Source organism: Pleurodeles waltl, chromosome 10 (genome assembly GCF_031143425.1).
Source record: "Pleurodeles waltl isolate 20211129_DDA chromosome 10, aPleWal1.hap1.20221129, whole genome shotgun sequence".
NCBI classification, from domain to species: domain Eukaryota; kingdom Metazoa; phylum Chordata; class Amphibia; order Caudata; family Salamandridae; genus Pleurodeles; species Pleurodeles waltl.
This window is the reverse complement of record NC_090449.1, coordinates 1,076,050,792-1,076,068,188: the sequence shown is the minus strand read 5'-3', so window position 1 is coordinate 1,076,068,188 and position 17,397 is coordinate 1,076,050,792. Positions and strand designations below refer to the sequence as shown.

Below are 17,397 nucleotides of genomic sequence, written 5' to 3'. Positions count from 1 at the left end.
CTGCTGCAGTACATTTGATGGGAGAGTACATGTGCTTCTCAGCACTGCTGCAATACATTTAATGGGAGAGGGCCTGCAATTCACAGCACTGCTGCAATACATGTAGTGGGAGAGAACCTGCATTTCTCTGCACTGCTGCAATACATTTAAGGGGAGAGAACCTTTACTTCCCAGCACTGCTGCAATACATTTAATGGGAGTGGACCTGCACTTCTCAGCACTGCTGCAGTACATTTAATGGGAGAATACCCGTACTTTTCAGCACTGCTGCAATACAATTAATAGGAGTGGACCTGTACTTCTCAGCACTGCTGCAGTACATTTAATGGAAGAGTACCCGTACTTCTCAGCACTGCTGCAATACAATTAATGGGAGTGGACCTGTACTTCTCAGCACTGCTGCAGTACATTTAATGGAAGAGTACCCGTACTTCTCAGCACTGCTGCAATACGCTTAATCTGAGAGAACCTGCTCTTCTCAACACTGCTGCAATACATTTAATGGGAGAGTGCCTGCACATCTATGCACTGCTGCAGTACATTTAATGGGAGAGCACCTGCTTTTCTCCGCACTGCTGCAATACATTTAATGGGAGAGAACCTGCACTTTTCAGCACTGCTGCAATGCATTTAATGGGAGAGTACCTGCCCTTCTATGTGTCCATTTATTGCACTGTGCACAGAATATTTGGACCCTCATGACATAGGGAGTCATTACAACCCCGGCCGTCAGTGCTATAGTGGTGGTATTACCGCCAACAGGCTGGCGGTACTGACCTTCACTATTATGACATTGGCGGTTTGGCCAAAGCCAAACCACCAAGTCAACACACCGACCGCCACAGTGGTAACGACCGCCGAGCTGGAGACTTCAGCTAGGCCGCCCATGGAATTTTGAGCCCGCCCACCACCATGGTTTCTGAGGTTTCTGTACCGCCACGGAAACCATGGCGGTAGGCACTATCAGTGCCAGGGAATTCCTTCCCTGGCACTGATAGGGGTCTCCACAACTACTCCCCCTCCCCAGAGTCCTTCCCCACCCTCCCCCAAACCCCCCCATATACACACATACATACATACACACCCATACACACACGCATACACACATTCACCCACACATGCATACATACATACACACTCACTGCAAAACTCACAAACATACATCCAGGCACATACGCAGTCACACGACACAACATGCACGTACACACACACATACACTCATATACACACACATTACACATGCATGCAGGCATTCAAACACAGTCACACACTCTCCCACACATGCACATAACATCCCACATCCACCTCTACTGTTGGAGAACCTGACTTACCTGCTTGCAGGGGGTCCTCCGGCAGCAGACAGTACGTGGCGCTGTTGCCAGCAGCAGCGTCCGCCAGCAAAACACATCAGGCCGTATCATGGAAGATGATACGGTAGGCCGTGTTTTGCTGGCGTGGCACTGCTGTTGGCAGCAGGGCCACCTTACCGCCATCATGACCGTCGCTGGAATGCCGCCAGCTACGGTCATAATGGCATGGACGGTCAGTAGCCACGGCGACGGTATGTTGGCGGCTGTCGCCATGTCGGTAGGCGGCATTTGCCGCCAATCTCATAATGAGGGCCATAGTGCCTTTATGACGGTGCTTCCTCTTACAGAGATGGCGTGCCAGTTCGCCGAGTGCTTGCTGTCCCTACTGTTAGACGTTGCCACTTTCACAGCCACAGGTGTTTTTTGATGCTTTGCTTTTTAATGCAAATAATAATGCTCGGCATTGGTTGCCCAAGTGGCCATCACTGCTGTATCAATAACACACAATAGTGCATCGCTTGCGGCAAATACTATTTTAACATGTTTTCTGGTGAGTACCACTGCAGCTAAACGTAGTTGGGTGACTAGCTGACAATACATGGAGTTTGCCCCGAGGCAGAATGTAAGGCGTGCTAGCTTTTGTGATGTCTTCTGGTGGGCGGTGGGGAGGTTTGCAGGGAAATTAACCAGTACTTGGTGCCTGCGCCTGAGAAGTGAGAAACAGATCAAGAGAAAGTGAAACTTGCACGCCCTGACCAATGAAAAGCAAGGAAAGGAGAGTGACAATTGTGTCAACCAGTGGTAAGTAATGGGTGGACTCCTAGCCCCTTGTATGTAAACAAAATATCTTGCAAGTGACTATGTATGCGCTGTCTCAGGCAAGACCTAAAAGTGACAAGGTAATAGCTGACCTGCCATGGCTCTGGAATACAGTTTTCTTTAACCCCTCAGGTGCCTGGGACGAGCTGGTTACGTCCTCAGCCACGGTGCTCAGTTGCGAGGACGTAACCAGCTCGTCCTACACCCGACCCACTGGGGGAGCAGGATGTTTTTTTTTTTGCAATTGGCATGAGGGGCAAGGGTTGCTCCCCAGGGGGGAATTGTTTTTAGGACATTTTTGCCCCCAGGGGGCTGATCAGCCTATTTTAATTATGCCACTCTGCCCCCGGGGGAGGGCAGAAACTACTAGGCACCAAGGAATTTTTAAGTTTTTTTAAAGATGGGTAGTGATCCCTTAGGCAAGGTTGCTCCCCTGGGGCAATTTTATTTCAGGCCATTTTTGCCCACCTTGGGGGCAGATTGGTCTATTTGTCTTAGGCCAATCTGCCCCCAAGGGTGGCAGAAACCACTAGACACCAATGAGTTTGTTTCTTGCACGAATTTCAAGCAAGGGGAGCGACCCCTTAGGCCAGGGTCGCTCCCCTGGTAGAAAAATCTATTTTGTGACATTTCTGCCCCCCTTTGGGGCATATCGGCCTAGTTCTATTAGGCCGATCTGCCCCCGGGGGGGTCAGAAACCACTTAGGTACCAGGGAGTGGTGTGTGTGATTTGTTTGGGGGGGCAGCCCTTTGGGCAAGCGTCGCTCCCCATGGGGGCACATTACTGTTGGTCATTCATGCCCCCCACGGGGACAGAGCGGCCTATTTTTGTAAGGCCCATCTGCCCCCAATGGGGTATAAACCCCCCAGTGACCAGGGAAGAATGTTTTTCAAAAAAAGAGGGTGGGGGCATGGCCATACCCCCACCCAACATAAATGGGGACAAAGTTGTTCTGCCCACCGGTGGGCAGATGGGGCAATTAACCCCGATCCTCTCCCCGGGTGCAGAAAGCCTACTAGATGCCAGGGAATTTAAATAAAATAAAAATAGTGGGCTGGTGGCTACCAACCAGTATGGGCATGGGTATGCCCCCACCTCAACTGAAAGAAGAAACATTCTTTCAGCTCTCCACCCGCACAATAAAAAATCTTATCACCAATGCCAAGCAAGAGGACATTTTGGGTTTTGGTTTTACATTTGGGCCACGAGAGCAGGACTCCTTGAACTGGGAGCACCCACCAGCCACATTTTCCTCACATTTTTGTGATGGAACCTTCCGGAATCTGCAGGAATCCACAAAAGTTCCTACCACCCAGCATCGTCGCTTTTATACCAATAAAAATTCTGTCCCACTTGTCAGCCTAAAAACTTTTTTTTCCAAACTGCCCCTTTGGGCTCGCTTTGGTTCCCCTTCAATTTTGACATGTTTTTGTCTCCTCTGTGTCACAGACACTTGGCCCACCTACACAAGTGAGGTATCATTTTTATCGGAAGGTTGGCGGGAACGTTGGGTGGTAGGAAATTTGTGCCGGTGTGGTGATCCCACACAGAAATGTGGGGAAAATTTGATTTTTTTGCAGAATTTGAGGTTTGCTGAGGATTCTGGGTAAGAAAACACTGGGGGATGCATGCAAGTCACACATCCCTGGACACCCTCAGGTGTCTAGTGTTCAGAAATGTCTGGGTTTGGTAGGTTTCCCTAGATGGCTGCTGAGGCCCACAAGTCACCTCATTCTGAATGTCCTCTTGGTGTGTAGTTTTAAAAAATGTATAGGTTTGCTAGGTTTCTCGAGGTGCCGACTGAGCTAGAGGCCAAAATCCACAGCTAGGCACTTTGCAAAAAACAGGTAAACTTTCTTTGGTAAAATGTGATGTTCCCATGTTGGGTTTTAGGACGTTTCCTGTTGCGGGCACTAGGCCTACCAACACAAGTGAGGTACCATTTTTATTGGAGGACTTGGGGGAATGCTGGGTGGAAGGAAATGTGTGGCTCCTCTCAGATACCAGAGCTTTCTATCACCGAAATGTGAGGAAAAAGTGGGTTTTTGCCAAATTTTGAGGTTTGCAAAGGATTCTGGGTAACAGAACCTGGTGAGAGCCAAACAAGTTACCCGATCCTGGATTCCCCCAGGTGTCTAGTTTTCAAAAATGCACAGGTTTGCTAGATTTCCCTATGCGCCGGCTGAGCTAGAGGCCAAAATCCACTGCTAGGCACTTTCCAAAAAAAAGTTGGATTTCAATGTAAAAATGTGATGTGTCCATGTTGCGGTTCCTGTCGTAGGCATTAGGCCTACTCAACCAGTGAGGTACCATTTTTATCAGGAGACTTGGGGGAACACAGTTTAGAACACATTTTATTGCCCCTTGTATTTCTCTACATTTTTTCCTTCCAAGTGTAAGACAGTGTGTAAAAAAGACGTCTATTTGAAAAATGCCCTGAAACTCACATGCTACTATGGGGACCCTGGAATTCAGAGATGTGCAAATAACCACTGCTTATCAACACATTATGTATATTTTTCACTCTTTATATTTCACCAAATGAATTGCTGTATACCCGGTATAGAATGAAAACCCAAGGTGCAGCTCCTTTATTGGCTCTGGGTACCTAAGGTTCTTGATGGAACATCAAGCCCTATATATCCCCACAACCAGAAGAGTCCAGCAGACGTAAAGGTCTATTGCTTTTAAAAATCTGCCATAGATGGAACAAATTATAGAAGAAAACGTGGACAGAAATGGCTCTTTTTTCACCTCAATTTCAATATGTTTTTATTTCAGCTGTTATTTTCTGTAGGAAAACCTTAAAGGATCTACACAATTGACCCCTTGCTGAATTCAGAATTTTATTTACTTTTCAGAAATGTTTAGCTGTCCAGGATCCAGCATTGGTTTCATACCCATTCCTGTCACTAACTGGAAGGACGCTGAAATCACAAAAAAATTGTAAAAATGGGATATGTCCCAGTAAAATGCCAAAATTGTGTTGAAAAATGTGTTTTTCTGATTCACGTCTGCCTGTTCCTTAAATCTGGGAAGATGGTGGTTTTAGCACTGTAAACCCTTTGTTGATGCCATTTTCAGGGGAAAAAACACAAGCTTTCTTCTGCAGCACTTTTTTCCCATTTTTAAAAAACAAAAAACAAATTTTAGCTGTATTTTGGCTAATTTCTTGGTCTCCTCCAGGAGAACCCACAAACTCTGGGTACCTCTAGAATCCCTAGGATGTTGGAAAAAAGGACACAAATTTGGCGTGGGTAGCTTATTTGGAAAAAAAGCTATGAGGGTCTAAGCACAAACTGCCCCAAATAGCCAAAAAAGGCTTGGCACCTGAGGGGGAAAAGGCCTGGCAACGAAGGGGTTAAGCAGATGTGCACATGTGATCCCGGAAACACCATCACTCAAAGTGCTACAGAGACAGGGCTAAAGTGGGTAGACTCATTCACAAATGATGTATTCTAAGGGGGCTGGGCGGAAGCAACATCTGAAAGATAGTAGAGCAACAATGGATGGAGAAGGTTGATGCAAAGCCCCTCTTTACAGGTACATATGCATGTTTTGAAATGATTTATATATTTTATTTATTTGTGATTTGTGTCTTTTATATTTATGATACATCACCGTAAACCTTATGCCCCAATCCCCATCTTTAATATGCCACAAATAATTACCTCTGACTTAATTTGCTGTGCCCAAGGTCTCCTTGGATAATTTAAAATATGAAAGGTAATGGTTTTCACGCCAGGACACCCTCCCAGGTGGAAGTGTGCTTTACAAATACACGTAACAAGAGTGCTTTGCTTCTTAAACATGTTTGAGTGTTCCTTCCTTCATATTAAACTTGGATTTGATTGCGTATATATGTTGCAAATGATTAAATATTGATAAACAGTTTTTTTTTAATGTAGACTGCTTTGCGTTGACAATTAAGATGAAATGTGTGATTTAGACACAAATGCATGTGCTGTATTCAAGCTTGCATTCATTAGACAATGGCAGGTTTCCAAGCCAATAGATTTTTTAGTTTGCTAAAGGCCATTTGATAAATCTTCGAAAAACTTTCCAAAAAAAGTTAGTCTGTCTCAGCTCCTTCCTGGAAAGTTTCAGAGTGATCTAATTAAAGCGGGGGCTGGAATCTCCTATCGGAAATTTAGAAACAGCTACAGCAAAAATAGCTGAACAGAATTACACCAAATGAGCTAAAAAGCTAGATTGTGGTCCACAAAGTGTGCTTTTGGTTATTTGGTGTAAATCCATTCAATATCTTTTTGTGAAATTAAGGTTGAAAACACCTCGATATCTAGAGATGCAACAAAGAACTTTGCAGGCGCGGTCCATCCTTTAGGGTGGAGGGGCCACACCCCTCCACCTTTTGCCCCTCATGAAGAGTGTCTGTCAGGCTGAACAAAGGTCAGCCTGACAGACACTCTTCATGTTCGGGTCAGGCAGCCAGGAGCAGACATGCGCGATTTGCGCAGAATCCTTGCTGCCTGAGCTGAACTTTGATGGGCTGAGGAGGTCACCTCCTCAGCTCAGCAAAGGTGCCTCGAGGCCCTCCCCTGGGTGACGAGGAAAGCGTCACCCATTGACTTCGCCCTGGGTGCTTCAGGTTTAAGCCCTGAAGCGCCCAGGGCAAGTGTCAATCAGTGACACTTCGTCACAGAGTGGGGTGGGGTCAGCAGTCTCACTGACCCCATCCCACTCTGTGACAAGGCTGGGACTGAGGGAAGGCAGCAGTCCCAACCCTCCTAGGATTTTCAAGGTTGAAGATAAGTGTGCATGTGTGTGTGATGTATTAAAATGAATGTTTGGTGCGTACGTGCATGTTTGAATGTTAGGAGTGTTGTTAATGGATGTGCATGCGTGCATGTGTGTGTGAAAGAATGAGTGTGTGATCTTTTAAAATGAATGTTTGTTGCGTTCATGCATGTTTGAATGCTATGAGTGTTAATGGATGTGCATGTGTGCGTGTGTGAAAGAATGAGTGTGTGTGATGTTTTAAAATGAGTGTTTGGTGCGTGCATGCATGTTTGAATGTTATGAGTGTTGTTAATGGATGTGCATGCCTGCGTGTGTGTGTGAACGTTTAAAATGAATGTTTGGTGCGTGCGTGCATGTTTGAACATTATGAGTGTTGTTAATGGATGTGTGTGAGTGTGTGTGTGTGAAAGAATGAGTGTGTGTATGTGTGCCTCTCGCCCTCCCTCCTAAAGCTGCAGGCTGCCACTGGAACTTTGGCAGCCATTTTAGGCCTCAGGGACTGAGTCCCCATGTCCTGAAAAAAATAACTTATTGTGTCTCTGCGACCCCCTTGCGATTCGCAGATGGTTTCAGGGACACCATCCTGCATCCAGGTTTGCGACTCGCAATTTGCAAGTCGCAAACTTGGACTTTACTACATCTGGCCCCAAGTACATCTACAGAGGGGATGCACCGTGCAGCAGAGGTAGGGAGCACACCTGAATGGGGAGGGGAGGTACCAAGTACATCTACAGAGGGGATGCACCGTGCAGTGGAGGTAGGAGCACACCTGAATGGGAAGGGGAGGTACCAAGTACATCTACAGAGGGGATGCACCGTGCAGCGGAGGTAGGAGCACACCTGAATGGGGAGGGGAGGTACCAAGTACATCTACAGAGGGGATGCACCATGCAGCGGAGGTAGGGAGCACACCTGAATGGGGAGGGGAGGTACCAAGTACATCTACAGAGGGGATGCACCATGCAGCGGAGTTAGGGAGCACACCTGAATGGTGAGGGGAGGTACCAAGTACACCTACAGAGGGGATGCACAGTGCAGGGGTGGAGTACCAGGAATAAACCTTTTATAGCGCCTAGGATTCCAAAAGGCAGTCAGTGTGCCACTGTTATCCTTCTAAACCCATTTTTCTGTGTCCCCTCAGGACAGGATGTGGTGTGTCCGGATGGCACGTGTGTACGCTGGCACCCAGTGGGTGCTGAAGAGGGGTGTTGGACCTCGAGCACCATCCATCCGTACCCTCTCTATGTCTGCACACCTACCCAGCACTGCCCCGAAGCCTGTGCCCTGTACCTGGCACCTGCATGATGATCATTTCGGTAAGTGCCACTTATGGGCTGGCTTTGGAGGCCTTGTCTCTGTGATGTCATGGCTGCTCATCACTGCGAGAAGAGAAAAGTGTTTTTAAATAAAGAGATGAGATTTCACACGAGGTTTAAATGTTGAGTGGTTCGACTCCTTATTGTGGTTAAGAGATTGAGAAGTCTATCACACCTCTAAGAGGAATCCTGGGGCTACAGGAGGGGGCAGAGTTGAGAGGGTTAGGGGGGCTGCATCATGTGACAGAAGGACTGGTCTTGGGGAGGCCTTAGCCTGGAACACTAGGCGCTAGTCCAAGAATGCCTTCATCTAAAATTAAACCTTGAAAAAAGCTTACAGGTGTTTTTTACAAGAGCCCCCTCTCACGGGCTTGTGCTAACAGCGCTTGTCTTGCTAACATCCTTGAGCTCTGGACACTGAAGTTTACACACTGTTTGAAAGATTGTGGAGCTAATGCACAGCACAGTCTTCAAATTTTCCAGTGGCCACCTGCACTTGGATTAAAATGACTCTTTACATTTCTTGCTATTTACAAACATTTCTAGAAGTGTGTCCGGAAAACTGTTCCAGTCACAGGTTTCCAGGCGCACTCCCGGAACTCTGACGCATTCGACGACAGGTATTTTCTGAATATGGAATAGTATTCATAACAGACTTCTGTGCTGGGGAACATAATCACCCCAGGGATAGTCCTTCCGCAACACCCACAGAGCTGAGAGATAAGTCCCTTCTCTCTCCCGGCTTTGAAAGTAACTCACTCCACTCCCTCGACCTTAGGCGCTAGAAGTAGGGGTGCAGGGGGTGCTGCAGCACCCCAACATAACTATGCAGCATTCTGAAGGTGAATGAGTAATACAGATGCCTTTATGTTTTGTTCTTATCTCGTCACATTTATTGTGTATCTAAAGACAGAGGTCAAAGGTCAGGTGATGCTTTTTGATAAACTGCTCCTCATTCCTTTACTGTGGAGACTGAGGTTCACATTTCTTGCTCCAACTGCAAAGCAAGAGGATTGTATGAAGTGAATAACGAGGCAATCTGGCTGATGTGAAAGGAAAGGGTGAAGCATGTTCTTGTTTTTCTAAAAGCAAAATGTAAATACCTATCATGAACTGTACGATTATTTCAAAGTATGTCTGCACTTAGGAAAGCACAAATTTAGCACTTTTTGTGCTAATTCTGAAGTGTGATGGAAAAAAAGATTTTAATAGGATCAAAACAATTCAAGACACTTTACTTGGTGAAGTGCAAGTGACAAGTATTTTGCTGAAACATGATTTCCACACATTATTGTCCGAGCGCCATATACTATTATCACTAAAACTATGTGCAAAGTTAGTGGTCAAGGGTGAAATATGTTGTATAAAATGACACTGAGCTACCGTACCATGCACTGGTAGTATATTTACGGCGCGTGCTCCAAAGTGCACTGGCAGCTCACTTGCGGAATGGGTGCGGCTCGTTTGCTACACATGCAACCTGAGTTAGATATCGGCGGACGGATTACTCCGTCACAACGGTGATGGATATCTCATCTGCAGAAATCTAAATCCCATTATTTCCTGCGGGATTTAGACGGCTGTGACGGAGTAGCCCATCCGCCAATATCTAAATCAGGCCCTTGGTCATTGTGCAACATTTGGACTTTTCACAGTACTTATGAGGTGGAGAAGTGTGGCTCAATGGTTAGAGCGGCAGACCCTGAAGCAGAGATCTGGCTCAAGACCAGGGTTCAAGTCCCGCTTCGGCAGGTCTTGGGCTCAATTCCCCTTGACCAGATAATTCTCGCCTCGGTGCCTAATCTAATTCATGGGTCCCACTCTGCAACTCTGGGCAATAGCTTGCTTAATCTCCACAACGGCCCCAACAGCACTTGGATGCCTGGCTTCACCCTGGGGGTGCTCAGGAGTGGTGCCTCACAGGGAAAAGCCAGGAGGGGTTCCATAGCGGTATGAGTACAGTGCCTTGAGACCCTAACGGGTGAGTAGTGCGCTATACAAGTGCTAATTTACATTATGAGGTCAGTGACATAATATTGATGGCAGCGTCCCTACTCGTAAAACTGTTCCAGCACTGGTGCCTAGGACATTACCAGGAGCTCACAACCAGATGCCTTTATTGGCATTCCCAGACTCTCAGATCTAACCATGCCCTGTAATGCACACCACCCACTCCTTGTGTGAGAATTACTCCAGTGTAATTGTTATGAATCATGGAATTACAACTACTGGGGATTCATTTTGAGCCACAAATGTACATTTACAGCAAAAAGGTATCTATGAATTTGGTTCTTTGTGCTGAACAAAATACAATTTTACCCTTGTCTTTTTCTTGAAGAAATTCTGTGCCTCTTAGAATCACCCACATTCCAGGTCAAGGCCATTGCAGATTGGGAGATCCTGCCCTGAGCGTTCCAAACAGGGTTTTGTTCTCCAGCAGAGATGGGCCAACACTACCTTCTGACTGAGAGGAGGTTTCTTCACTTTGATCTCATTCTGCTGACTAACAGAGTGCACAATAGAGAACATTCCATCGGTACTCCTTTTATCATGGGTGATTACTGGCACCAGGACCAGCTTATGATAAAACTAACAGTTGGTGACGCCGCGGGCAGTATTATACTTAGGACGCACTTTGTCTGTTTGCATTGTGGCACACTTTGAATTAGACGCGCCTGCCCTGAGGGCACCACGTTAGCAGCACATTAGTGAAAGGTGCAGCAGCTGTTTAAAGCGATTGAAGAGGGGTTGGGGCACACATTCCTTTAGAGGCAGGTCCAGTGATTGATGGCACATGCCTGCAGGGGTATATCTAGGTGGTTGCCCGGATCCTCTTTCCGGGAGCCCTCAGCAATACACACTGACTGTGCACCACCTCTTTACGGTGAGTACTTCTTTGTCTCTGTGCCCATGTCCATAATTTGGTATGGGAAAAGAAGCAAAGTGAGTCCTTCATTTGCATGGGATGTGACCCCCCCCCTTAAGATAGCATCTGTTTTATATGGGAAACACTACTATCTGCATTACAAAAGGTGCCCATAATCATCTGTGGTCCATTCTGTAATTCTAAACTCCCCCAGGGGTGCAGACACTCAGCACTTGGCACTTATGCCTGTTGTGCCACTGGGGCATGATATGTTGTATGACTCGTGGTCTATAGTCATGGTTTGCAAGCCTTTTACCTGCACCCCAGTGCGGTGACTTCCTTCTGGCTCAATATTTGCAGATCATTGTAGTCAGCCATGACTTGCCCCTTAAACCTGTCTTCATGTAAGAGATGTGTGTGGAGTAGCGCTTGGATGAAAGAGCGATTGACTACCCCGTGTATGGTCCACTGCATGTATGTGGCCACCTAAGGTGGTAGGATATTCATAGGGTGCTTGATGGCGTTGATCATGAGGACTTTCAGGCACACGTGGCTATCATCAGTGTATGGGTGAATTCTGATGACTTGGTTCATGAGAAGCAGTCAGAGTGCTGATATTAAAGACCACTGGGCAGAGGATGGATTCTTGAGGGGCACCACAGGTCACCAGTAGCTATTGGAAGCGAGGTATGGAGAGAACCAGTGAAGTATGGTGGGAACACAACCCATGCACATGGAGGGGAGGTTGTGGATACCTTTATGGTCACCTGTGTCAAACACCACTGATAAGTTGAGTCAGACGAGATGGTCTTGATGACATTTGTCTCTGATGAGAAGTGTTTTGTCCTCAACTTGGATGACAGCTGTGCTGGTGCTGCATAGTGGTTCGAAGACTGAAGCCTGATTGGATGATAGCTGTGCTGGTGCTACATTGTGGTTCGAAGACTGAAGCCTGATTGGATGACAGCCGTGCAGGTGCTGCATTGTGGTCCGAAGCATGATTGGATGACAGCTGTGTTGGTGCTGCATTGTTGTTCGAAGACTGAAGTATGATTGGATGACAGCTGTGCTGGTGCTACATTGTGGTTCGACGACTGAAGCCTGATTGGATGACAGCTGTGCTGGTGCTGCATTGTGGTCTGAAGCATGATTGGATGACAGCTGTGCTGGTGCTGCATTGTGGTTCGAAGACTGAAGCCTGATTGCATGACAGCTGTGCTGGGTGCTGCATAGTGGTTCGAAGACTGAAGCTTGATCGGATGACAGCTGTGCTGCTGCTGCATTGTTGTCTGAAGCCTGAAGCCTGATTGGATGACATCTGTCCTGGGTGCTGCATAGTGGTTCGAAGACTGAAGCTTGATCGGATGACAGCTGTGCTGCTGCTGCATTGTTGTCTGAAGCCTGAAGCCTGATTGGACGACAGCTGTGCTGCTGCTGCATTGTGGTCTGAAGTCTGAAGCCTGAAGCCTGATTGGATGACAGCTGTACTGGTGCTGCATTGTGGTCTGAAGCCTGAAGCCTGATTGGATGACAGCTGTGCTGCTGCTGCATTGTGGTCTGAAGCCTGACTGAACGTGTGAAGTAGTGATTTAGATTCACCTTTGTTTAGAATTGTGCATCAACATTTTGCATCTGTTTCTAGAGCTTGCCAGTTCATTGAGGACTGTGAGCCATTTTTCAGAAGAGGAAGGATTAGTTTGGTTTTGAAGGTACTCAGGAAGATGCCTAGTTAGAAGGAGGGTTGGGCTATGTTCAGCAGTGAAAGCTTTTAAAACATGTTAAGAAGAATGCTGTGGTAATGCTACCTTCATAGGTGGTTGCTTTGAGAGGTGTGAAAATGGCTTTGAGATCTTGAACAGAGTGTGCCATAAGGGTGTGTCGTGTTTTTGTTTGGATTCCATTATTGTTGTTTGTTTGGTGCTACGTCTGAGTAGGCTTTCATACACGTCCATAATCTGTGCATGCCAGAATTGGTGAATACAAAAGATAACTGCTTGACAAGTGGCAGTGTGGCTATTTTTGTGTGGCGCAGTTTGATTTCGCCATGTTTTCTAGAAGAGACATCTGTAAGGCGGTGAATGGGGAATCAGACGCATAACTTCAACTGGTGGGAGGGACATTTAGAGCCCCCAAGTGGGATTCTTCAGCTCTCCTTGGTGCATCATGATATCAACAAGCTCTGGACATTATTGTTGCTATTCACTTACGCTGAACTCACACCTCCTCTCAGCAGGCGTGTGGGATGCAGTGGAGGGTCTAGAAGGGAGAAACTGCTTCCTCTCCTGCCTGTCAATGTAAACTTCTCTTCCTCTTCTGTTCCTCAGAGCTCCAGTACGCAGACACCTGCATGCGGTTTGATTTCGTCTGGCTGAGGGATCACTGTCGGTCAAAATCATGTTACAATTGGAAGACACACCAGCGTATACTGGATACAGCCAGCGTGGACCTGAACATCAAGCCAACACACGTGCGACTGGATGGTTCCACACTCCACCTCACCTGTGAGTACGAGGGTTGAAAGAAACTCATGTGTCCTCTGCCTTATCCTTTCTAGAGACTTGGTGCTGATTTGCTTGTGTTTGTTGGGGGTTGTCAGACTTGGTAGGAGGCTAGGGGGCAGGCATGGGTTACTGGGACTCAGCTGCAGTGGTTGTGGCCGTTTAGCACTGATGTCGTGGGCACTAACCTACTATGGCACTGCAACCTGGGTGTCAAGTACAACCTTTCCGCACTTGACCATCAGGATATGAGGGTGAGAGATCAAAGGCTTCTCAGGTAAGGAGCATGGGGGATAGAGTCTCACAACATAAACAGCTATGCAACAGAAACAATAAGGCCAATATTTATACTTTTTGGTGTAAAACTGCGCTAACACAGATTGGCGTAAAGATTTTTTACTGCCGGCTCGTGTCATTCCAAAGGTCTAGCCAGGCGCCACATTTATGCAATGCTGCAAGCCGGTGCTAAGCTTGGGCTAGCATAAAATTAAAGACACTAGCTGGGTGGGGGTAGGGGTGAAGGGGGTTTTGCATCAAACAAAGACGCTAGGGGGGTTAGAGGCAAAAAAAAAAAATGCAGCTAACCAGCCTTGCTTCATTTCCAGATGAACAACCATCCAAAAACATGACTCTCGTCTTCTCAAAGACAGGAGTCATTCCCACCACCCCAAAGGCCAGCACAGGGGACCAGTGTCCCCTGGGCATGGCCATTGCACCCAGGGCTATGCAGCAGCACCAACATAGGGCCCCCAATGGCACTTAAAAAAATACTATCATATTTACCCATATTTACCTTACTTGCCTAGGATGGGGTCCCCCATCCTCTTGTGTCCCTCTGGTATGGGTGGGGGTGTTCCTGGGGCTTGTGATGGGCACCTATGGGCCCATTCCATAGTGTTTGGCCATGGAAATGGATCCACAGGCCCCCTAACGCCTGGTCTGACTCAGGTGTTATATAATGTTGCTAAGCAAGTTTATCGCCATAATTTGGGTGCGCCTCCCACCCGTTCGTCATTTTAGCACGAGGATAAATATGGCACTAAGGGGATAGAGTAATTTTTTGGATGAGAACGCCTACCTTGCATCTCATTGACGAAAGGTGGGTAGGCGCATACAAAAAATGGCACTAACTCCAATATTTTGACGCTAGACGTGCCTAGCGTCAAAATATAAATATTTGGGGAAGCGCGTTTGGGCTGCAGGAGGAGGCGGCGACTCGTGTGAGGGCAGGAGCCCTTTAAAATCCAGTTCGCACTCCCGCTACCGCGGGAAGCGCGTTTGGGCTGCAGGAGGAGGCGGTGACTCGTGTGAGGGCAGGAGCCCTTTAAAATCCAGTTTGCGCTCCCGCTACAGCGTGAAGCGCGTTTGGGCTGCAGGAGGAGGCAGCGACTCGTGTGAGGGCAGGAGCCCTTCAAAATCCAGTTCGCGCTCCCACCACGCGGGACACGTGCGGGTGGCGCCCGGGCAAAGCCCGGGCCAACGGCGGGCCCGTCCTGCGCCCGTCAGCGCCTGACAGAGGCTGGGCTGGGCCACCCCACTGACATCCTACTTTCGGAGGACTGTAAGGAGAGGTGTAAGGACTCAGACTTGCAGCTGTGCCGGCTCTGTGGATAGGGGATCTTGCTGACTTTGGCGAGGTAAGGGCAGAAGCCAGACCCCCCTCGCTTGGTGTTTGGGGCGGGGATAGCCCCTTCAAGACTCTTTGCATGCCCGCTGTCGCGGGTCGCGCCTACAGGATTTTGCTGACTTTCGCGAGGCAGGGGCAGGGGCAGGAGCCAGGCCCCCCTCGCTCATTAGTCCTTGGTGTTTGGGGCAGGGACAGCCCCTTCAAATCTTTTTACACACCCGCTGTCGCGGGTTGCACATGGGACTGTCTTGCATACAGGATCTCTACCTATACCGACCACCCTCTCCCTTTCACCTGTAGGTATCCTCCAGGTGTCTCAGGGTGAAACACCACATGACTCCATTTCACCTGCATTGCTGATTCCACCGACTAGGAGCTCTTCCAAGAGAGAGCCCCCAACCACCATCGTTCCCAATCCCAAGGGCAAGAGGAAACGTAGGGAGCCTGTCATTATAAATAAATGTGCCAGGACTCTGAGTCCCCTCCATCCGACTCAGCTCCCTAACAAGGTTATGGATCCACCCTCCTCGCTCCTCACCATCGACCAACAGTTAAATGGGTCTATTAGGGTTCCTATAAGAGAAGAGATCTCTAAGTTGCTTCTTCCAATTTCAACCCGCCTTCGAATAATAGAGGAGAAACTAGAACTTTTTATTAAGACCCAGAAGCCAGTACCCCCCCCACTACTATAGATACTCTACCCCATTCGTACCATTCTTACTCTATTCAGGAGCAGGTTAGTGTTAACAGACGACCTGCCCCAATGAGCAAGAGCCACTTTCCCTCTATAAATCAAGATACAACCAGTTTTGTCAGAGCACCAAATACTCCGATTATTTTTCCGCTGATGGCTCCAGTCCATCCTCTAGATAGGATATCCCTTCCGCTAAATTTAGTACCTAGTATTGGTACCTCTAATTCGACTTTTGATCATGTTCCCTCTGGCTCCTCGCAGAGGACCCAGACCATTGGTCCAACTGGAATAAGAGCACTGCAACTTCCCCCGGAGTCATGCCCATATGTTTTGGTTATTTCTAATGTGCCTGTACTTAAAACCAAATCCTCAGAATCTTTCACTGAGCTAAAAAATAAGGTTATCCACTGGTTGCATGCCAACGCGGGGTTTGCATTTTCTATGACATCCTCGATTTTGATGGTGAGAAGGGTTGGGTGGGTGGGTTCTCTAGAAAAGATCAGTACAGGGGATTGTATTGTTAACAATTTCAACTTCCCCGTTCTTGTACGGCAGCTTGTGTTAAATGCAGATAGACCATATCCTTCAGCAGGCATGGTCTCTCTATGTAGACTACAAGCGTTTTATCCACCCGCATGGCCATCCATGAATAGCCAACCTTTATTGTTTCGTAAAGTTTCCCTTGACACTGAGACACGGTCTAGCCCTGATCTTGGTCCTAGACATCCATCGCTGTTGCTCTCGGAGATAGATTGACTATGTGAGGGTCCGTGTGGAGAGGATTCCAACATTCTTGTTTCCGAGCATACTAACCATACTGTCCTCAGTGTTCCTATTTTAGCAATCCCCGACGGACCCTGATAATCGGGGAACTTCTGAAAACATTTTTCATTTAGCTAATAAGGAGGGGGCTCCTCTTTCTACAACCACTTCTAGGTTTCCAGGGCTCCACTGCCTAGATACCCCACTAGATATGAATCCATCGAGTTCACCACTTTGCCAAGTGCACATCACACAGGACAACACAGATAGAGGCAACTATATGTCGCGGGGAATAGTATGATTCCCGGCTGTACTGCCCTTAGCATGAAACACCCCTCAAAGGAAGTTAGATACATCAAATCTAATGATCTTGCCAAGGTTCTCAGTTGGAATATAGCAGGGCTGGAAAGCAAAATGCATAATTTGGAATGGGGTCAGTTTATTGACGAACACCTACTATGTCAATTCCAAGAAACTTGGGCGATGGGTCCCAAACACAGATTAGGTTTTAGAAGCTATTGGGTTCTAGCTCGAGGGTCGCCCTCCAGGAGACCTTCTGGAGGGCTACTCATATGGCTAAGTAGTTCTCTTGGATGTAAAGCTGCTGCAATAGATACGGGCTGCCCTGATCTACAGGCCCTATTGTTAACAATCTCAGAGGAGAGATCTTTACTAATAATCAACGTTTACAACAGGAGTGAGGGCAGCCTCGTAGATTACGATGCTCTATCTTTATTGGATAG

At 47.5% G+C, this 17,397-nt stretch overlaps 1 protein-coding gene across 1 annotated transcript in view; it reads left to right on the top strand.

Annotated features, from left to right (window-relative positions):
* The window catches only part of LOC138262262 (trimethyllysine dioxygenase, mitochondrial-like), a 304,888-nt gene that overhangs the window by 53,726 nt on the left and 233,765 nt on the right, over window positions 1-17,397 (top strand). Inside the window, exons 2-3 of the mRNA XM_069212135.1 lie at window positions 8,033-8,207; window positions 13,398-13,574. Coding sequence (XP_069068236.1) covers window positions 8,039-8,207; window positions 13,398-13,574 — 346 coding nt within the window. The 5' untranslated portion in view covers window positions 8,033-8,038. The remainder of the gene's footprint in view (window positions 1-8,032; window positions 8,208-13,397; window positions 13,575-17,397) is intronic.